Source organism: Melopsittacus undulatus, chromosome 15, assembly GCF_012275295.1.
Source record: "Melopsittacus undulatus isolate bMelUnd1 chromosome 15, bMelUnd1.mat.Z, whole genome shotgun sequence".
NCBI classification, from domain to species: Eukaryota; Metazoa; Chordata; class Aves; order Psittaciformes; family Psittaculidae; genus Melopsittacus; species Melopsittacus undulatus.
The window spans coordinates 3,179,528-3,202,384 of record NC_047541.1 but is presented as its reverse complement, the minus strand read 5'-3'; the positions used below and the strand labels follow the sequence as shown (position 1 = coordinate 3,202,384).

The following is a 22,857-nucleotide window of genomic DNA, read 5'->3' as shown; positions in this document are numbered from 1 at the left end:
AACTGCCAGAGAGATTCAAATTCAGTTTTGTGGTATAGAAAGAAAACCTAATACTATGTGACTTTGACAAACTAGTAGCAGTAGAATTACCTCAGCTGGGGAGACCACAACAGACAAGATGACTCCACTGTCTTCTCCCGTGGCATTAGGCACTGGCACAAACACAGGCTCTGATGGGTAGGATCCATCCTCCTGCCAAATCTAGCAAGCACAGTAACATATGGATTTGTTTCATATCATTAATACTTGTCTACTCCAGTTAGCAGAGTTGCAAGTCAGAGTGCTCCCCACAAAGATGCCCAGGCACACTCTGTGCTCCAAGAAACCTGCAGTTTGACCTTCTAATTAATTCTTTTGATTCTCCAGTGTGATGATGCCATTGTTGTGACAGCATGCCTGTTGTGCCAGGCATCATGCAAACAGGCAGTGCAAAGGGTTTCTATAACTTGTTTCATCCAACAGCCTGCACTGGCACAGATACAAGCTACAAGCTCAGAAAGTACCACCATCCTAGCTGGCACAGCCACCTTCACACCATTCTAGTGCAGATCATGTTGTTCCCAGGTCAGTTCAGTGGAATGAATCCCATTGCTGAAAAAAGATAATATCACTTCACCTCACCTTGAAATCCTTGGTCTCCACATCAACCTTGATCAAGGAATCTCCAACCAAATGCCCAAAACCACATCCGTAGAAGTAACGGTATTTCCTACCATTGTACTTAGAGTAGTTGATCTGGGGGAACTCCAAGCCCCCAACCTTTTCAAAGCCCTCAGGGTGGAGATTTTCATGTGTGCACCAGACCTAGAAGTATGAATTACACAACTGTCAGTTTAGCTTTGACTGGGCAGAAGACCTGACTGATCCCACCTACCCACTGCACAACCACTGTGGAGAAGAAGAGTTTAAAGATGAGCCTGACACTGAACTTGGGCAGGTAGATGCACCAATTCCATCTCTCTTATCTGTTTCACCCAGAGAACCAACTCATCATCACAGATGTTGGAAACTTCAAGAATCAGTCTGATGTGAAAAACAGAAGCAAGTCCACATACTCCTGCACAGCTAGCTGTACTTGTTTTGGCTAGGGTAGAGTTAGTTTTCTTCATCATAGCTAGCATGGGGCTATGTTTTGAATTTGTGCTGAAAACACTGTTGATAATTCATGGATGTTTTCATTACTGCTAAGCAGTGCTTATACAGTGACAACACCTTTTCTGCTTCTCACACCATCCCAGCATTGAGTAGGCTGGAGGTGCACCAGAAACTGGGAGGGAACACAGCTGGGACAAGTAATCCCAACTGGCCAAAATACCGTATGACATCATGCTCAGTGTATAAAGCTGGAGAAAGAAGACAGAAGAAGGACTATTCCGAGAGATGTAATTTTGCCTTCCCAAGTAACTATTACACGAGCCCTGCTTTTCTGGAGATGGCTCAACAACTGCCTAACTATAGGAAGTAATTAGTTAATTCCTTGGTTTGCCTTGCTTGCATGCATGGCTTTTGCTTTATCTATTAAACTGTATTTATCTTAACACACAAGTTTTTTCTGGTTCTCTTTCCCATCCCACTGGGGCAGGAGCGATCAAGCAGCTGACTAGTGCTTAGTTGCTAGCTGAGGTTAAACCACAGCACTTAACTCAAAAAATCTCACATCCAGCATTCAACAGTCTGATGTAAAAGTACACACAGAGATTACTCCGCTCATAGGGGACATGTGTTCTACACTACCGAATGCTACTCTGTAGGGCTGTTCAGAGCTGGAAGCAAAGAGTAGTTCTGTACCTAGGGGAAAGCAGAGACTATTTCATCAATGAAGTTTGGCTAATTATCATAAAGGCTCATGATACCCTTGGGCATTTTTGGAAAGTCACAATCTGTCTTTGCTCTCTTATTTAAAGCAATTTGGTAGTCTTGGTACTAAAACACTAAGTCTGGTACTAAACACTAAGTCCCATCTTAGTAATGACCAAACCTTGCTTGCTTGGTGGACAAGATCTGGGAAGATAACAGTACACATTGGTAACTGTTGCATCCAACCTCACCACTGCCATAAATGCAGTTATGTAAGTCTTTAATACATACCTTGCCATCTGCATCTTTCACAGCTCTTGCTAATGTGTAAGACAGTGGGTTCAGATTCTTCCCCACAGGTGTGTCTGAATTCACATTCAGTGGCAGAACAAAACGACGAGGGAAAGCTCGGGATATTGAATCATAAATCTATTACAGAGACAGAAACAGTGATGGAAACAGGAGTGTGGCATTGCAGGCTAAGTGCCTTCTTTTGAGAACATTTCTGAAGTTTTAGACATTCCTCCCACCCTGAAAACTTCTTCTTTCTATTATGTGTTTTACCAAGTTCTGATTAGGGCTTTTTTATTTTGTTCTGGTACTTTACAGTAGAAAACAAAAAGAAAACTCAATTAAATGGTTCAGCGTTGCTTTCACAGTAATTAATGCTGAGTTGTGTATGCAAATCACTCAGCCTCCAAATCCAGCATAGGAACATGTGCTGCACTGTATTTTATTCAGTTGGAGCAGACTTGCATTGATCCTTTTTACAGCTTGTCCACATATGCCCCACTGACTGCGTGACTTTAATCCTTCTTGACCAACCAACATCATGAGCTAATCCTGGGAGCAAACTAGCAGCCCTGGTGTGGGAGACATCCTGTGGGTTGCATGAGAGGAATAATTCCACTCTTCAAGCCAAGTTTAGAATCCATAATACTTTCAAATATTAAGCCTTCCAAATAAACAGGTGGCAAGGAGCCTGTTCTGGTGGTTTTAAGTTACTTCAATCTTTAACTTCAGTTCAGCTTCATTTTAATCATATGTGTTAATCCTGAAACCCTATTTTCAACCCTTTTAGGTTTTGTGTAACCACAGTATACTGGTTGAGGAACTCTGCCAAACAACATATGGTTAGTCAGCAAGCAAAAGTACTGAGCATGAGTCAGGGAAACCACACAAATCATGTTCAGGCATGCCCTGAGTCTGTCAGTGCAGTGTCAGTTTAAGATCCCATTCTGAAATGACTTGCACTGATATGTATGTGTCCTGGGTGCAGTTTAATGGCCATGCTGTTTGTCAGTTAAAGAATATGGGTGTTGGAAACACATGCCTCATAAGGACATAAGGACACTTTCAGACAGATCAAATTATAGCTTTTGTGCTCAGAGAAGGCTGAAGAAGAGCTGGAATCAGTTTGTAAAACAAATATTAAACTATACTTGAATTAATGTTCACCCCAGCAAAGGAAAGCAGAACAAAATGACCCTATGGGGACACAACTGTACTTTTCAGATGAGAACTGACTTGCTTTTAAACAGGTCAGAACATAGACAAAGGAAGTTCAGATTTGTCTGAACATGTTGCACAAATGCCTGCCCTTCACTCACAATATGATGTGCTTCCAATAAACACACCTGCAGTACAAGAAACTGAAAGCACCCCCAGTTTTCCATTGTCTGACCTATGCAGAATAATGCCTCTTACATGGCATTAAATGGTGCTTTTGACAGAGTTGGACAAAACAAGGAATTTATGATTACATGCTCTTGTGAGGTGAATGTGACAAATGGAGTTAGGGTTCCTGTGATGACTGCGTTTCTGTGAGCAACATAATAAAGGCAGGTTTTCTGAAGCAATGCCTTTAAACAGGGTTTGTCTTTCTTTTGCGTGAAAGGTCATACAAAAGCTTACTTAAAAGTCATTCATAAACTTATTTTGAATACTTTCTTGGGGGAAACATTTTACTACACATGGGTATGGAAAATGAGTATGATTAAAAATGAGATTTTAAAACAGAAGTGCATTCTGCCAGGCTGATAGAGTTCTGTCATACACCAGTTTTAAACATGTCAAGAAAATGCTCCATGGAGATTATCTCCTAGGAGACTTAAAAGGAAAGAAAAATACCAACAGATCAATATATTTTAGTTTTTCCTTGTAGTTTCCTTTCCCAGTTCACATCCTTTATCCTGTGGTCTCCCAGACATAGTGTTCTCCATTCTACTAACTTGTCCCTTGCTTCAGAAAAGTAACTCAACCAGGATGTGGCACCATCAGATCTCATACAACACAAATGCAGATTATCTTACCTGATCTAGACCTTCCCCACTCCTCCGCAGATTCTGAAGTTTGTAAGTACTCAGAGTTGTCCCATCATCCTGGCAGCACAGATCAAGGACCACACAGCCATGATCTTCAAAGGCATTGATTTGATGAAAAGAAGCAAAGGGCTTACTGTACCACTGCCCTGGCAGCACCTACAATGACCATAAGTGAGGTAAAATTTCCTCTTGAAAGATCCTAGCACCTCAAACAGTTTCCTTTCTTCTCTCCCACTTCATTCCCCACTCATTCCTTGGTATTGGGTCTGTGTTATTACAGAATAGCTACTTTAAGCCAGTAAATAAGCAAAACCAGATGAAGAAAAGCAAAAATGTAAAGTAGCCCAGGTTAGGCCCCTTGCTTTCATGACTCCATCCCTATAGCACCATTCCCACAACTGGCTTTTTCATACTCCGTGTAATACTTGTGAACTGCATTTCAGTCCCAGAGCTGGAATCCTCAAATTGCTTATTTCTGCCTGTTCTTTTAGGGCTGGCAAAGAAGTGAATCAATAGAGGAAAATGCATCAGGTAATCCCACTTCTAATAAAACTACATATACTCATATAAAGCCTGTATTACAGTCATTTCTGGATTGATTCATGCAACTATCTGTGATTGCTACCCAGCACTACTCTGTTGGGGTCTAACAATCCAGCTACAGCTGCATAGCCTGCTAGAGAGGACAAAGATCCATGTACCTCCCCAGTGTACTTATTCACCACATGGAAGCAAGTATTGTACTGAGGCTCCCAGCTTATCCCTTCAGAAATGGCTTTCCCATGGAGCTTGGAAGTGATAATCTTCAACAGATTCAGCTTGATGGGTTGCTCAATGAAAATGATGTAGTTTTCACTCATTCCTGAAAAGAGAAGGAAGGAGGTATCATCTGAGCATTAGGCAATGTAGAGGCAGAGGGCAGAACAGCCCTATCTGCCTCACTGTAGGCTAAATCTGGAAAGTTTGAGATAGAAAGTATTCTTACCAAAGCTGTGATAGTAGGAGGGTTTCATCCTATCCATTGGAGCAATGGAGCACAGTACTTTTGCTCCTTCTAACGTGTCACTGCAGTTTGACTTCTGTGGAGGGACCTGAATGATGTTATACCTAGACCCTGGAGAGGAAAAAGGGTCTTCAATACCATGAGATGAGAGACTGCCCACATTCATGAAACCAAAGTCAGACTCTGTTCCTTTCTTTTCCTAGGATACTAGGAACCACGGTCATAGTTAAACTGAGCAGAAAACAAAAAGCCAGTTGTTAAGTCAATAAAACAATCTATGGAGGATTACCTAGCAAATAAAAAAAGCAACATGAAAGGAAGTAGCAGGATCTTCTCAGTTTGATAGACTGCCACTTAACTTTATTGTCTGCAATGCATTCCTTATGTTAATTTAGATGATCCTGTAAGAACAGGATCAGAAGAAAACCAAGTTCATAGCTTGTGCATCAAAGGAAATGAATACTTGAGCCTTGGTAATTGCTTATACTCATTTAATAAATCTGACCACATGGGCAGGAAAGAATGGCATGTTTGGAATATTAATCTATAGTCTGGTCTCTCCAGCTGAAAGCAGCATGTGCTGCAAAGATGGATATGGCTAAAGCCAAAAGGAAATGAAAACGGCACAAACTGGGCAACTCTTCAGTGACCTGGAACCAGCCTGAGGTGCCACAACAAAGAGCAGTGGCTGCTTGCACTGGCCTCAGGCATGTGAAAAAAGAAAAGGCTTTCATGTAACTAATAGGGAATGCTAGCTCTGGGCAGTTGGAAATCTGTTGAATATACACAGGCCAAAGTTAGAAGCAAACTAGTTGCTGACAGAAGCCATTTTTATGGGACTACCTGACATTCTGAAATAAGAGCTAATATGGTTTGCCATCATTTTGGCACAAAGAGAAACAGCATCTTCAAGGTCTCTTTAGACACTGGAGTTTCTTTAAGAACTGCTTTTTGAAGCAGCAGCAAGAAGCAGCCTGTACACCCTGTCCATAAGCCAGGCCTGTTCATGCCCAGTCTTACCATGTTTCCCATACGAATTTCCCATGTTGTATGTTGTGCCATCAGACTCATAATGAGGATGAGCAGTGGCCCCATTCACTGCAACAAATTTGCTCCAGTCTACCTGCAAGTGCCAAAGAAGGTCAGTCAGTATTGAAGCATTCTGTTGCTGTGTAGCAAGCCACAGCCTTTCTAAATGTCTGTTTCATTAACATCTGAGGAAAAACAGCTTAATGATTATGGCTGTAGTGTGGGATCTGGACTTAAGCCTTCATTTTACCTGGAATCTTCCTAAAATCCTTGAAAATTAACAATGCTTCTTTCTGTGTTAGTCCTACCAGTAAAACGTGACTAATAGCACTAGCTATTTCTCTGGGAGACATGAAGGTTGCTAGTGGCAGGAAGAGTTGACACAGTGGGAGTGTTGCCCTTATGAGCATTGCAGCTAGGACCCCGTGGGATAACCACAGAGATATGCATGAAAAGACAGTCACTGCCCCAAAAAATCACCAAGTTTTTGAAAGTACCTATAGCTAATTGAGAGAGTTTACTCTCCTCACAGAAAAATCAGTTTAGCTCCAATGTGTACAGCTAGAAGGGAAAGTTAGGACAAAGGTACAGGTGTGAGTATGATTAACATGTATTCCTAGTTCCTGGGTTAGGGTATCGTTTTGGCTCAGACAATGCAGGGGCTGTGTTGGGAAGAAAGACTGAAGGAAAAGGTTGGAGGAAGATCAATCAATGCATCTAAGAAGCAGCTTAAAATGCATTTTATGTTAATGAGAAGATGGCTCTGAGCTGAACATTCAAACTAAAAGTACCTACACATCTTTTCATCACTGCATTATGGTTTACAAAACAGATAAAATGGCAAATTGTCAAACTCGAGTATAGAGCATGCTATACTTTTTATAGAGTTTCTTCATGACTCATAACTGATCCTGTATGAACGGAAAGACTCTTGGAATGCCTCCCTCGATATCTGAAGGTGTGCCAAGCCTATATTTTGTGGTATGAAACAGCCTGTTGTAACACACAGGCACAGTAGTTAAAATTGATTTAGGAATGACAGAATCCTTCCTCAGATCTTCTCACATTCCTCTAGCCCACCTAATACCCAAATTCACTCTAAGGGTGCAGGCAGGGGGACATATAGCTTATGACTGCATTTCACAAGTCATTCTTCCCTCAAATACAGCCACCCTCTTGTGAGATGATGCACAGAACCTATGAGAAGACTTCTGCTCTGACTTTTCAATTCACTTGCTAACATGGGAGAAAATAAAGTGGTAAAAATGAACTCTGACTTGACTTTACATTGACTTCACCACCTGTTCACAACAGAGGGTTTAGTCGAGACTCTGAAGGGCAGTTTTGGAGTATTTAAAACTGGGAGTGTAGGAAGGAGATTAAAGGGAATAGATAGGAAGAATGAAGAGAAAGGGCAAGAATACCAATCTGAGATCAGTGATGTGAACTTCTTCCTGTATGCACTTTTATCCTTCACACATTGGTAGATACAGGCAAGTCCAGACAAGTAACGATTGCACTGTAAGAATGCCAGCTGTATTCAAACGGAAATTAGTCTATATCTGTCTCCCCCTTGCTTGCTACAGTGGGCAGTGACTGAATCTTCACTCATGAAAGCTGCCTTATTGCTAAGAGATTTTTCAGGGGCTCAATCACATCATGAAGAGGTGCTTATTGCTATGGCCCAGAGCTGTACTGGTTATTTCTTTCTGAACCTGGCTTCCACCTTGCTTCTCCTAGAAACAGCAAAGAATACCTCCTGTATCATAAGATAATCCCCTTATCCCACCTGCCCACACCTTTTCCTTTGTTTCAAGTGTTTCTGGATCCACTTTGTACATGAAGATGTTCTCACTGGTGGCATAATAGTCTCCTTTATACACAACGTAGTTCACACTGGCATTGTCACTTGGCTCTGAAACAAAATCCTGTATCTGTACACAGCTCTGTTTAAGCATAGATCATATTATAGCAAGTTAGACATATTTAAACAAATAAACCCATTCGCAATGAACTAATCCCTGTGACTGATACCTCACTAATCTACAAAAGCACTCAGGAAACTCTCTGCACAACTGAGTTCAGAAGAAAAGGACAAGGACTGGTTCTGGAGGAAGTCACTGCAGAAAAGCCAAGATAATCTTCATACTGCCACATACTCTTTGTTTCTGACCTCTCCCTTTCCTCCTTAGCCAAAGCCCTCTCTTCTGACAGCCATATGAAGAGTGCCTTGTTTGATTTACAGCATTGGAAACAAAAGAGGCAAGACTTCGAGCTACAACCTGGGGTGAGGAGAAGGCAGGGACGCTATTTCTGTGACACGGCTTGGACAGGGAATGCTTCTTCTTCCCTCTTCTCTTTCTCTATAATACTGAGTCAGGTAGGTGCCTGTTGAGAGCTATACACACACAACAACCAGAGGTGTTCTTGCTACACCTAGGGGAGCTGAGACTCACTAGAGAGGCAGCTGAGAAGAGCTGAGGAAAAAGCAAATCCCGCAGTTGAACACAGGGGAGGAACACAGAACCTGGAGCTGCTACACAGAAAGCCTAGAGGACAGACAGAGCCTACAAGTGTGTAAAGGGACAAATAGGCACAGGTGTGCAGTAACAGCCTGTTGGAATTTGGAAAAGAAGATGGGAGATGTAGATAGCTTGGAGAGATGTATTACTGGGGTGGGGAGCTGGGAAACTAGGCAGACTAGTGAGTGAAGGTATGAGTACCTCTGAAGAGAACAGAAGCATGACAGGACAGGATTCACCTCCTCAGGGAAAAAAGAAGCAAAAGATAGGCACACGTGTGAGCAACAAGTTGGAAACTTCAGGTCTGTTCTGCTTTAGTGGGAAGTACTTAGCTTGCATTTAAGCCTATTTCTTTCCTGACATACATAGAATCCTATAGGTAATTCTTCCATTCCTGTGCAATATTGTCTCTTACCCTACTAATATAATCTCCCTCACCTTAGTACAGGAAGGGATTAGCCCACTTACCCTACAAGCTTAGCAAGGCAAGGTGTTTAAAGGGCAAAGCTGTATCTCAGGTAGAACAGCACATTGTAATGCTCATAATCAGGACTGCACAGGGTGTCCTTTGTGGAATGATTTCTGTTGGAAATTTGCAACAAATTCTGGAATCGTGGTGAGCCAAAGTGGTACTAAAACATAAACTGAATGTGCCTCTTGCAGCTAAGCCTGGCACCAACTTGCAGTTTTGCTGGTTTTGTTCTAAGGGGTAATCTTCAAAGAACATGGGCTCAGAATAGGTCTACTAGACTTCCTTACATCTCCCTTTAAGCCTAACTACAAGTTCCCCAAATCTCAGAATAGCTTTTATTTCTTAGAATCCCTCTTACGTGGCATCTCAAAGCGTGACATGAAGCGCCCAAAGACACTCTTGCATGGGTCTGGCATTGCCAGCGTCCCAAATTCTGAGACCATGATGCGGTTATGCTGGCTGTTAGTCAGGTAGGAACTGCTCTGCAGAAACTTGCTCCGATATGTCACTGTGCCATTTTCCAACTGGAATTGATGCAACAGGGCCATGCCATCAAACCAATGGTTAAATCTTCAAGAAGAGATAAATAAGAGAACAAGAGTTGGGCACAATATGTTGTTCTGCCATACTGTTCCCTCCTGCATTTAGGTTTAGTATTGTTTGTAACAAGCTAATGCCCAGATCCCATGAACACATGAACATGCATAGCCTCATCTGGGAGAACACTTGAATTGAGTGAAACAATGTGTAATTGCAGCTGTGGGACCTGAAGTTAGATTCTGACTTTCAGTGATATTTAGACTCCCTATATTACTTTTGAAAGTGGACCTCAGGTACTTCTGAAAATGCTATGTATAAGCTTTTGGGGAAAATAATCTCTACTGGTAAACTCTGAATAGAAATTGTACTTTACAACAGGAATAGAAATTATTAGTGGAAGTCCAAGTGCACAAGAAGGAGCCTGTAGCTCTCAGCTGGTTTCAGGATTGTATTCCCTCTGAAATGAGATATCTCTGAGACTGAGAAAACCTTATGGTTTATCTCTACAACTATGATAAGATCACCTTTTGGCCAGTTGCTGCCATCAGATGTCTTCAGTGGAGGAAGAGCTATGTTTGTCAGTTAGCTAGAATGGCAGATTCCAAGTCAAAGACAGTAGTTGCCTTCTTGGAATATTTCAAGACATTATTTTCACAATGAGAGGCATTTATTTCTAAAGCAAGTCACACAACTTAGCACAATCAATTTTACAAATTCTGTCCCGGATTTCAGAGTGTTCATAGGATGGACTTTGTTAATGGCAAAGGATTTAGAGTCTGAATGTTTAATCCCCAGATCTGTTCCCTCATTATACCAGTATGAGCAGGTCACAGCCTCTCTGTGACTCAGCTTCTCTAACCTTAGTAGGTTAACCATGCTCCTATTTTCAGAGAGCTCACTGGGACATTCCAGATGAGGGAGCAACTGTTCTTAAAAACATGGTAACACAAGCGTTTCTTCCTTGTCTTACTCAAAAAGAAACTACAATGTGCTCCTAGCAGTGGTGAGACATTTGAGCGGGTCCCCTTTAGTTTTAGGCAGAGCTGAGGCCAGAATCATTTGACAAATTCACCAAACCTGGACTTACTTTTCCTTGCCAAACTCAAACTTTCCAGGACCATTCCTCAGAAGATTGCCATTTATCCATTTGGGAATATGTCCTTTAATCTTTGCTGGGATGGGCTGAGGGGTCTCCTCTACCGTCTGCATTAAGGGTGAGATGCATTGCAAACCCTTGGGGCTGTGGAAGGTGATTTCCTCTTTTGATGGGTTGGAAAGGAAATTCTTTAAACCTGCAAAGCAAGGAGTGAGAACAAACCACAGGTGACTTAAGATTTTCACTTGAATAAATAGTCAACTGCTAGAGCTTAAGTTTGGATGTCTAGAAGAATAGCATTCAGCTATTCTTGGCTGCAAGTAGCCAAGCTGTAGCTGATATTCAAACTAAAGCTGTGTTACCATAATACCCCACAAGGAGCTGAAAATCCAGTGGATTTATCTTTACTGTAATTAATCCATTAGAAACACCTGTTCTGTAGTCCAGAGGAGGTAATAAAACACAGGACAACAATAGGAAAGAGAACTTTTAATTAAAGAAGTTTCTATTCTGAGATTATTTCAATAAGTAACTGAGAGGAAGTAACAAATGGAAGATTTATTATAAGAATCTGTGAGGTTTCAAAAAGAAATCTGTTCCAAGGTAGGATAATACATAGAGTAACATTGAGGGGGAGCCCTAAAAATAACATCCCAATGATCTGTGACAAGCAGTCTGCTCAAAGAAGTGACAGAAAGGAGCTAGTCTTACCCTTTCAGACCAAAGCCACAAGAGGACTGGTGTAATGGGCCATGTTGATAATGCTGCCAAAAGCATTCTAAAACACCTTCTAACTTCACCTTGGTATTACAAAGGAAGTCAGGAAGAACACAAATGAAACTGAGCTGTAACACATTTATAGGACAGGAGAAACAGATTAAGCAGTTTTCCTTGGTAAGTGAAAGCTAGCATGAGAAAAGGGTAACTTCTGATGGAGCCTTTTGTTTGAATGCAATATCCCCCTTATTAGGCATAGTTACAGGACAAAAGCATCAAGAAAGCATGAACTGATTGGAATGCTGTGTGCTAACAGCACACAGTTAGTTATTGGCTCCAGTAGCCTGGCTTGCAAAAGCCTCATCAACACAAGGATTGTTTTAGCAATCCATTTAGCTGCAGAGGTGGATTTACCTAGAAAATACGCAGGTTGTTGACTTCCCTCCCAGTGCTACCACCTCCTCACCTAACACAGGCTTCATGTCCACAGGTTGGTGGTGTGGCTTTGCTACACTCCTCCATCCTCACTGTAAGATTGCTCAGCCCTGAACTAACCTAGAACTTAGGAAGATGTGGGTGTATGTGAAACACTGATAAAGAACAGACAGCATGGCATAAAGAAATCATTCCTGAACCAGGTCTAGTACAGACAACACCACACACTAAACAGAGTCCAGACTGATACTAAACTTCATTCTGACTTTTTGATGTAGCAATTTCTTCTGGTTACTCTAGTCACTTTCACCACTACTTCTTCTAGCCTACATTCTTTAATCCACGTGATTAAGTGAAGCTGCTGTACAATTTACCTGCAAGCCTCTGAAATTATACTTGCACATGTACAGAAGGAAATGGTTATTTCAGACAGGAGAATATCTGCAAAAGAACTGAGCTGGCAGACAGCATTTTTCTAAGTGTGCTTCTTTAGAACAGCCACAGAATAGGTGTTAGCATGCAGGAGGGTAAATTGCAAGATCCCTTCAATGTAGTTCTCTGGCTTGCCAATCCTCAAATCCTTCTTTAGGTCTCTAATATTGTAAGTCAGCTAGATAAGGAATTCAGGCTGCAGAGCTTAACGCAATTAACCTCAAACCACCAACATCCTCTCCCTCTTAAAATTCAATTAAGTTCTGATTCAATCCTGTATGAAGCACTCAATCTGATCCCACCATTAGTACTTCAGAGTTTTCCCTTAGGCATAAGGAAGCTTTTCACAGCAACAAACACCTGGCAGGTTTAGTAACCACCATCAGTATTTGCAGAAACGCAGCTTTACCATTGCAAGCTCCAGTTTGTAAGGATGTACAATATTCAGGGGGAAAAAAGAGAACAATGTGTCCCTAAGGAGGTATTTATGCATCCAAGCAGAAACAAAGGTGGCATGAGCAAGGACAACACTACACTGAAACTTCTGGAGAGCAGTGTGATTATACGTGAGAATTTAGAAAGATACACTTCAGAGAAGAGCTTGAAGAGGAACAGATCATCTCATCCCAGTTGCTGTCCCAGAAAGCCATATACATGAATTCTATCTTAAAAGTTACTGTTTCCTCACACTTAACCCCTCTTGGGAAGGCTGTTTATTGCCCAGATTACTAGAAAAATCCTTTGACTTTACACATGGACTTCATTTGTAAGACAATTTGTCCCCCTTGTTCTTCTGTCAGCGCTGCTATGTGGCTGTGGTAGTAGTTCTCCCTCTCGGGGTGTTTACCACATGTACTTAGAGTAAGGTATCATATCACTTCCTAAGCTAAGCAAGCTAAGTTCTTTTCATTTTCTTCTCCTGTGATCACCTTGCCATTCACATGATCAACTTAGTAATCCTTCCTGAAATCTGATCTAGTTAGAATTTATCTACTTAGAATTCCTTTCAAGACATAGTCAAGAAAATGTCTGAGAACAGGGTATATACAACAAGAATGTGTAAGTTAATACACTGTCCTATCGGGCCAGAGAGAGAGAAACAAGCGTATCTTGCTAGCTTTCCTTCTGGGAACCACTCAAATGAGCTGAAGATCCTGACAGTAACACGTACAAAATGTAATCAAATGAGTCAAACCAAGTTTTCTAAGACAATGTTGAAAAGCCAGGAGGTGAGGGATGCACGGGGAACAAAACCCCATGTTTGCTCTGGTGAGTTTGTTCTGAAGAGATTCAGGACAAGAAACAGAAGGCAAAAATAAGCAATGACCTCCTCTAAACCTGACATGACATACAAAATGTGTCTTTTACTTGCATTACATAAAATATGCCTCAGTATTGTAAATAACTTTATCTGATCTGGAAACAACGTGTTGTCAGGAAGCTCCTTAGTGACCATCACCTACAGATAGTGACTACAAGGGCGGTTGGGCAGATGTGGTCAGATAAGTCCTTTGCAGGGACTTTATGCAACCTGGCCTTTTTTTCATTGAGGAATCATCTCTGCAACATACTGAGACTTGATCAGTAGCAGCAGCAAACAACTCGGGCTAATTGGCACATGGAGTCACGAGCAGAAGGGCTGGGCAATACATACTCCCCTGACAGCACAGGAGAGTCTTACATTCATTTCAAAAAATCAAGCTGCTGCAATATATATGCAGGATTATACAATACAGAATAGGCACATCAAAGGAAAGAATTTTGGTTCTAGTCTGTGACTCATCATAGCTGTGTTTACAATAAAAGGAAAGAAACCCACCCAAACATCACAGCTGCACATCCTACACTTCTTCCCTATCAAAAAAACCCCCAAACATGAACAAAGTCTACACTCGAAATTCAATCGTATTTTAATACTAAAACCTGCTACATTTAACTGCGTCTACTTCAAAATGCACTGAGCAGATGGAATACAAACACTTCCTACTGGAATGCACTGTTCACGAGCAATTGTAATAAATGTGTATCACCTTCAGATAAGAGCTCGGCCATAAAACTTAGCTTATTTTAACATCTAGCTATCAAAAATCATAGGATCGTGCAACGGTTTATGTTGGAAGGGACCTTAAAGTTCTTCCAGTTCCAACCCACCTGCCATGGGCAGGGACACCTTCCACTAGAGCAGCTTGCTCCAAGCCCCCTCCAACCTGGCCTTGAACACTGCCAGGAATGGGGCAGCCACAGCTTCTCGGGGCACCCTGTGCCAGCGCCTCAGCACCCTCATAGGGAAGAGTTTCTTCCTAATGTCTAATCTAAACCTACCCTCTTCAAAGCCATTACCCCTTGTCTGATCAGTAGAAGAAACAAGTCTCTGCAAAAGACAGAGGACAGGCTGTTTTTTTCATCCCGAGATGCATTTAAATTAACATTTAATTAGACAAAATAAAATACTGACTCTGTTCTGGCTGCACTTCAAAAGAGAAGTAAGCAAGCAATAAATCAAAGGTACTACCGTCCCAATGGGGCTTACTGTATCTGCTTGAACATAATACCTGAAAATCGGCACGATATTACAACCTGCCATCTCAGACTCTAGCCTTCACCCTTTGCCTTCACCAGACTTGAACCCCTCAACTTATCCGAGTGTCCCACACTGATTTCTGAGCTGAAGTTATTGCACTTGCCTTGCGTCTGCTGGGAAGTCTCCATACCTGAATTCTTGCTCCACGTAGCTTGTTGATTTCCCATTGTCAGGGACTCAGCCACCCAGTTTCTTGCTAACAGGCAAAGCAGCACATGAAAGAAGTGACAAAAAACACAGGGAAAAGAAATGGAGACAAGGAATGGAGAAAGACTTGTCAAAGGGAGCGAAGGGAGAAAAGCAACTGTGAACTGTGCATACTCTTGCATATGAAATATCTGCTGATTTCACAGAGACATCTGTAGAAATAGGTTCCACACTTCCAGCGTGGGGTTTTGGTTTGTTTTTTTCTGACATGAAAAAGTGGAGTTTCTTTGTTAAATATTGATTTACACCATTAAGTCATTGGGACAATTGCCCTAGAAAGGTACTGTGAACCTTTTTTTGGGGTTGTTTGGTTTTGGGTTTTTTTTGTATCTATGGATGTATTCTAATGGCAGAACAAGGCAGATTTGAGACCCTTTCAGCTCTCTGGATATCCCACAGCAATCCTTTTGATTCTCTAGGGGTGGAAAACAATATAACTACCATCAAAACGCAGAGATCCTGGTGAATTAAGTCACGATCTTTATTGATTTCTATTTTATGATAGTAGGTCTCACTATTAGACAAACAAAAAGAGACAGAAAAAGGAAAAATGACTGCTCGATTTGTGCAATGATACAATGATGGCGGAAATTGCAGAGTATAAAGACGACACAAAATCCCTTGTAGAAGTTTCCCACTTGTATGTTCAGATCAAAGCTTCAGTAATGCTGCTGCTCTAAACAATCCTCTCCCTTTCACAGTCCGCCTACATGTCTCACAGCAGGTTCCCTTGCAGAGAGAATCTGCTGCTTACTGGTTTTCCAGCTCTAAACCATCAATATCTGCTAGTAATCCGAGAAAATCTGCGCAATAGACGTGTTCGTCCTCTCCTGCTTATCTTCTCAACAGATAACAGAGAAATCCTAGTTCCTACATAACACTTCAAATTGCTTCCATTTCTGATCAATAGAAATTAAATTGCTCTAAACAACCTGTGTCAGCAGCAGCCCTCAACAGCATCAGAAACCCCCTTCCCAAGATGATGGAATAGAACGATTTGTTTGTTAATGCATTTTACCTGGGATGAATTGCATCAAAGAGCAGAGGAAATGCCGCAATATAGCAAGCAGGAGGCTGGTGGCAGATAAAAGGATTTTGGAAAACATATTCCGCTCAGAAGAAAGCATCAATCGGAGATGGTCATGCAAAGGTACCGTGCCAGGATGATGGTGCGCAGCCAGCACTGATGAAGCGGTTGAAGAGCTTCCTGCATCATCATTTCAGAATAAAAGCCAGGAATAGCTTCCCTAGCAGAGCAGGATGAACAAGCCTGATCACACTGCGCTCCTACAGCTGGGTGAGGCAGCCGCAGGGCATGGGGGGAGCGGCCGCCAGTCGAAGCAGCTCAGTAACGTTAGACGCACTCAGCAGCTGGGCCAGGTGTGTTGATTAAGTGCAAAGGCATCGCTAGAAAAATAATGCTATTTGTCTAAGTGTAACTTGGAAAATAGGAAGAAAGGTAAGATGAGGCACTGGAATGGGTTGCCCAGGGAGGCAGTGAATGCTCCATCCCTGGCAGTGTTCAAGACCAGGTTGGATGAAGCCTTGGGTGATATGGTTTAGTGTGAGGTGTCCCTGCCCATGGCAGGGGGGTTGGAACTAGATGATTTTGACGTCCTTTCTAATCCTAACTATTCTATGATTCTATGATGTATTCTTGTACTGAGGTAACAAGGCTTCAAAGGCAGGTGAACATAAAGTCGTCGTTAAGAAATTTACTCCATGTGAGACAGGCTGATTGACCCATGAATCTTTGCCCTCCTTTTTTCCTGGTTATTCACCATCATGGTGTAAAACACCCACTCTGCCCTTTTCAAATGCTCCCTTCACCATCAGGTTTTCAAATGCCATTGAAAGAGAAAACAAAGATGCTATAAGTAGCAAAATTGAACTTAGTTCTGAGTTCTAGACAGAAGGTCATGAGCCTTAAACACATCTATTACCTACTCAATTTGGTCTTTTTCTACTATGACCCACATTCCTACATCTATGCTAAAAGGCAGTTTCAGCTTAAATTAAAAAGTCATGATTATCATTTTCTCATGGAAGAATTCTCTTTGCTGCATACCTAAGCAGTCTCTGCATTATCTGTTATTTTCAATTTCTAGCTTTTAAATAATAGAGGAGCAATGAGAGGAACTGAATATTGGGTTTGCATCATTTACACTTTCCACACTGGAAGTGTTGACAGCAAGGTCAGACATGCAGAAGACTCACTGCCAAAAATTCCCTTGACTTCAAGAGGGTCAGAACTTTGTTTAAGATGTTTCCACATTTTTAATAAAAATCCGTTTATATTCTGCTACTGATCTGTCATCTTAGACGTTCTTGTTAACTTCCTAAGGCACTGCAGCTTAAAGACCAGGAGGAAAGGCTTAAAGAAAACATAGTGACCAGCTGAGCTTTGCTGATCAGATTTGGCAGCTTTAAAGCCAATTAATTTTCGGTCCAAACCTCCTTCAGTAAAACTGGAAAGCGGATCCTGATGGCATTGGTGATAGTTTGATCTCATGTGTACTCATTCCTCAAACAAACTTCTGGTTTCACATCAGGAGAGAGTACAAAATTTGGTTTGTTTCTCCCAAGACATATCAAAATACGCAAGAGAAACAACCAGTGCAGAAACATCATTAGCAGGGTAGACAAATTGTCAACAAATAGGAAAACAGTAACATTTTATTTCCTAATTGTTTAGAAGAAAAACACTGTATAAAGGCTATTCCCATATATATTGATGTTAAGCAGAACACTGAAAGGCTGTCAACAGAAAAGAAACCATAAACCAACCCCACACTGCATTTTTTACAGCAAAGTAATCATGGAAGGTTCCCTTTTAAAAAGGAAGGGGCTTATGTATGAAAGCAGCTGGTAAGGGGATATTTCCATATCTGAAGTATTTTTTAACTTCAAAAGAGAAGAGACTGGTTTGTTTTAAATTGATGTTTTAAACTTTCTGAACTTACATGTCAAGCTGGTTCTTTATAAAACTACATATTTTATTCATTTTAGTTGGTCAGTGTTTATTTATATAAATATATATCCTCACATAGCTTTGTGCAGCAAAAGCAGGAGCTTTGGTGTTCTTAGCAATTTAAAAGCAATTTCTTAATACACCTATTTCAGAATCTTGCAAAGCTCTTAATTACTTCCCTTTAATAAGCATAACCACACTGTTCATAAACTCAGCCAGGTTACTGTGGCCATGCTTACTGACTTGACTTTCAGTGCCTCTTCAAAATCTAAAATCTTGCTACCACAGAGATCCTGTTCTAAATTATAACATCTCATGACAACCAACTGAATAAGAAATCCCTGTAAAAAAACAAGAGTCATCATTTAGAGAGGTATGTCTTGAATTTAACTGCACTTGAATGCCAGACTAAGCAGTTCTTCATTCTTCTAGGAAGAATAGTTTTATTAAGTTTTATTGGATTTTATGAAGGTTTTAAAGGGAGCAAACTGCTGCAAGAGTAAGCCTGTATGTCTGTACCCTCTTGATGCCCTAAGGGAAGAAACTTAGCTTATGTAATCCACCAGTTTTCTAAGTTCTGCTTCTTAATAATATTTCATACTAGAACCAAAGGTTTTCAACTGGGATATATTAGCTAATAAACTAAATCTAAGCTATCTAAATACCAGTGATACAAAAAGATTGCATAATTTTCACAAGCACAAGCAGATAAAATGTAGCCAGCTTCTGTTCACCAGTTCACCAGCAGCCAGCCAGTTCACCAGACTCTGACAACAGGCAGACATTTAACATGAAATTTATGTATTTTTTCTTTAAAGACTTACATAAATAATTGTCGGTAAATTTCTAAATTGAGACACTTCATAGATGACAATTTAAAATGGCTTTTTGTCAATCATTATAGATGATCACAGATTTTAGAAAAACCTAGCAAAATATTCCAGAAAATTTAACTTCCAAAATAGTTTTCTCCCACTTTCTTCTTTTAAACAGCATTACCAAGACTGATTGATTACAAGATGAGATGTGATTACTAGGAAAAAGGAAGAGACTGGAAAATATGGTGTAGATTAGTGAGGTGATTTTTCTGAAAGTCTTTAGATGCTAAAGATGCAGATAGGCACCTTACAGGATTTTCAAAAATTCCTAAGCATCTAAGGCGCTTACATGCTTAGGCACTTTGAAAATCCTACTAAGTACATATCTGCATCTTTAGGCATCTAAATACCTAGGAAAATCTCACCCTAGATGTCAGTTTCTCCCGTTAATTGCTTTAAATACTATCAGTTTGTCAGGTAGCACATTTGTTTGTGGCTTTTATCTAATAAAAGGGGGAAAGAAGGATTAAGTCTGAAAGAAATAAATACACACTACTGGGGTAAAGATATAAATATATCTTATGCTAGTAACAGGACTATCTAGCACTTTTCTTTATTACATTAGCCTCACAATTTGTACTAATTATGCTTTGTACATTTTATGTTTCATCTTTATTAACAGAGTCAAATGACAAGAAAGAAAAAGTGCTCACAAAAACTCCAGGAGCTTCCTTAAATAAACTGGATATACTGCAAACACTACTGATGTATCTAAATAACAAAAGGGCAGTGTAATTCAAGATTATTTTAAGATTATCTAGTTATTTATTGACATTACCAGCAAAGTTTTGATGATGTGCTTTGATGTTTCTATCAAAAAGGCTTTGGTTTAACTTGAAATCTCTAGAAGTATTAAAGTATATTTTCAAGTTAAGACTTTATACTTCCTTATACATTTCCCAGAGTAGTATTCTTAATAGTTTCCCTATTTCTAAGATGATTTTTTGAATTTATTTATATATTGAGACAAAATGGATATAAGGTTGCAAGTATACTCTACTAAGATTTTAGCACCAAAACAGTTTCTAAAGTAGAAAGGAAAAGAAACCATCAAAAAAGCAAACAAAGAAACCCACTGAAAATTGCTAATATAAAATAATCTGAAGTCCTGTTCTGCTTACATCACAAAATTCTATGTTTCATAGAAGTGTTTCTACACTATATTCTAGAGCAAAAGAGTGGTTGTGACAATCAAAGGAAAAACCATTCTTAGTAGTGACATCAGAAATACCATGGCTGCTCCCAAATTCAAGTGTATTGAAATTCCACAGCCTTAAAGCCAGGCCATGCAAAAATTAATTCTGCTTTTTCAAATGCTTCCACTATTGTCTAGTAACAGAATCAGAGGGACAGCCTATGCAAAGGATCAACAAGTAAGGAAGGATGGTTTAATGTGTAGAATCCCTTGGAGCCATAGGATTTAAACTGGATATTTAGTATTGTCTTATTACCATTACCCTATGTGTTGAATTTACTTATTTAAATTGCTGCTCAAATTGTTGAGAGTTTCCTGAACTGCTGGAAATATTTACATAGGACATTTATGAAACACACATCATAGCACTCATCATAGTTTATATTTTAATACATAAAATATACTACAAATTTTGCTCTGCATTTCTGCAGTCTGACAAACTCCATTTAGCTTTGCAGAGTATTTGCGATCACAGTGAATCTCTGTTTCAGACTCTCCCTTTTCTGTTTTAAGTGGTTTTCTATGGTCCTCGCTTCTTTTAAGATTCCATCAAGTTCTTGGACATAAGACGCATCCATCGCTGCTCTCTCACTTAATTGAAAAAATCTGTAGTTAAAATCAGTTAATGCCATTAACATTCTCAATTCCTAGAACTGCTTTTATGCTTTTCTTAAGAATGCGTTACCTATCAATACTCCGTTTCTGACCAAATTAGTTCTCTGTTGTAACAGAAACCAGCATTTTTCTGTCAAAATCTGTGTTTGATGGTTTTCAGAGCTAATTTCCCTAAACTGCAGCCACAGGAATCAATCTCATCTAGAGAAGTTAGAAAAGTGCTGTACAAATATGACAAAGTCAACTTGCCTTAAAATGTGAGCATATTTTGATAACAAGTTTGTAATCTCCTTGTTCATCTCTGTTAAAAGAAAAAAAAGTAATTTTATTTAAACCTTTGCATGAATCTTCATCTCAACATTAAATAAGGTAACCACACGGTTACTTTCAGTATATTTTATACGTCACCATTTAAAACTTTCTCCAGTTGTTCAGGCTTGCAAAGGGACTGTGAGCTCTCCAAAAGAGCCAAATCTGTTTTGTCAAGGGAGGACAAGTCAGGATTTTCTGAAGCTTCATTCTAATAATAGAGGACAAAAAAAACCACCAAAAAATACAAGTTCTAGGATTTAAAACAAGACCAGCACAGGTAGAGTTTAACTGAGGGGGGAAAAAAAGGATCTTGAAAGGCTGTTTTCAGACACCATCCATGGTGAAGAGGAACAGTGTCTATGGGAGTGGGTGGGAAGTGCCAGCTTGGTCAGTAAAAGCTGGTGTACTTCAGCAGCTTGTTCTCCAGAAGTCCTGTATAACAGTGTTGCAGTGCATACCCAGTTTCATTGCTCTTCAAACACTAAGAGAAACTGCACAGCTTCCATACACAATAAAGTCGTATGTGTTTCTGCTAACCTACATAAACCGACATGGAGCTCTTTGCCTTCTCTCAGGGTGAGAGGAACCCATTGTAATGCCACTGAAGGACATGGGACTGGGGGTGTTGTACTGCTGCCCGGGGCCAGAAGGTGGTCCAGGTCCTCCCTCCCTCACACAGCACAGCTCACCTCCATCTCTTTTTTACGTTTACTTCTATTCTCATCAGGCTTTTGAGTGTTGCTTGTCATCGTTGCCTGGTCAGAAGTACAACGTTGTATTTGGTAAGTGGTTATCTTGTGCGTCTGGAAATCATATCTACATAAAAACGCATAAAACCTGTAACCAGCACCTCTTTAAGCTTCTCTGCAAGCTCTCCTCCTCACTGGAGGCAGGCAGAGCATCCAAGCATGGCGAGAGAACCGATCAGAGCTGAAGATAAATGGGTCCGAGTGCCAGGCTGGCCCGGGCCGAGGCGCTCCCAAGGGTGCCTAAGATCGGCCTCACGCTGCTGAGGCCGATCCTGCCCGTCCCAAAGCAGGTATCCCTGCCTGCCTGTCCTCCCTGTGCTGCCCCAGTCCCACCACGGGGACACCCCCTCCGCCCCGGAAGCCTCCCTGCCCTCCGGCCCTCTCTCCTCACGGTTAACGGTCCTCGCGGCCGTTACAGGCCGGCGCGCGGCAGGGGCTTCCCCGGCCGCTGAGGCGACTGCAGCCCGGTGATGGCGTGGGCCCCGGGAGGGTGGGTGCAGGCCGAGGGAGGGTGGGTGCAGGCCGGCCGGGACCAGCTGCGGAGGGAAGGCCAGCAGAGGAGAACAAGGCTCCTCTCTAAAACGTTTCCTGATGCGGAGGTCCCAGGAAGAAGCTTCCCATCCCAACCAGAGTTAAAGCATGAGGAGACTACCTGTCGCTAACGTGTTGCCCTGTGCACTCAATCCCGGTCATGTATCATCTGCTAACATCTGTGACTGGTTCACAACGTGAATCACTGGAACGTTTCGGGATGACGGTAAATGGATCTGTTTCAAAAGGCAGGCCATCAATTAGCAAAACATGAAAGACTACTGTCACTAAAATAAGGTCACTAAAATCAGACAACTGCCAAGATCAACTTCTTCTTTTTTCCCTGAACAATGGAAAATAAGACTTCATTTTCCTTATGCTGTCCTTCACTTCTGTGAGTAAACTATATTTGGTTTCCCCAAGAAATGACTGAGTCAGATTACATGATGAG

At 41.0% G+C, this 22,857-nt stretch overlaps 2 protein-coding genes across 5 annotated transcripts in view; both read right to left on the bottom strand.

The window, feature by feature from the left end:
- LOC101869866 (succinate dehydrogenase [ubiquinone] cytochrome b small subunit, mitochondrial) overlaps nucleotides 1-22,857 on the bottom strand; it is a 35,933-nt gene that overhangs the window by 504 nt on the left and 12,572 nt on the right. The window contains exons 1-12 of one of the 4 annotated variants that reach the window (XM_031044060.2): nucleotides 16,174-16,371; nucleotides 15,052-15,144; nucleotides 10,775-10,979; nucleotides 9,506-9,717; nucleotides 7,953-8,068; nucleotides 6,145-6,247; nucleotides 5,107-5,235; nucleotides 4,823-4,983; nucleotides 4,110-4,277; nucleotides 2,089-2,226; nucleotides 622-804; nucleotides 91-201 (exon numbers count right to left, since the gene is read on the bottom strand). In XM_031044060.2, coding sequence (XP_030899920.2) covers nucleotides 91-201; nucleotides 622-804; nucleotides 2,089-2,226; nucleotides 4,110-4,277; nucleotides 4,823-4,983; nucleotides 5,107-5,235; nucleotides 6,145-6,247; nucleotides 7,953-8,068; nucleotides 9,506-9,717; nucleotides 10,775-10,979; nucleotides 15,052-15,144; nucleotides 16,174-16,282 — 1,728 coding nt within the window. In that variant the 5' untranslated portion in view covers nucleotides 16,283-16,371. Of the gene's footprint in view, nucleotides 1-90; nucleotides 202-621; nucleotides 805-2,088; nucleotides 2,227-4,109; nucleotides 4,278-4,822; nucleotides 4,984-5,106; nucleotides 5,236-6,144; nucleotides 6,248-7,952; nucleotides 8,069-9,505; nucleotides 9,718-10,774; nucleotides 10,980-15,051; nucleotides 15,145-16,173; nucleotides 16,372-22,857 lie in introns of those variants that run through there. The other 3 variants (XM_031044061.2, XM_013127589.3, XM_031044062.2) reach the window with 3 other exon arrangements.
- TEX12 (testis expressed 12) lies at nucleotides 20,646-22,024 on the bottom strand. The gene is made up of 4 exons (XM_005143487.3): nucleotides 21,816-22,024; nucleotides 21,223-21,334; nucleotides 21,064-21,115; nucleotides 20,646-20,790 (listed from the first exon to the last, which is right to left on the bottom strand). The coding sequence occupies exons 1-4, from the start codon at nucleotides 21,873-21,875 to the stop codon at nucleotides 20,646-20,648; spliced, it is 369 nt and encodes a 122-aa protein (XP_005143544.1). The 5' UTR covers nucleotides 21,876-22,024.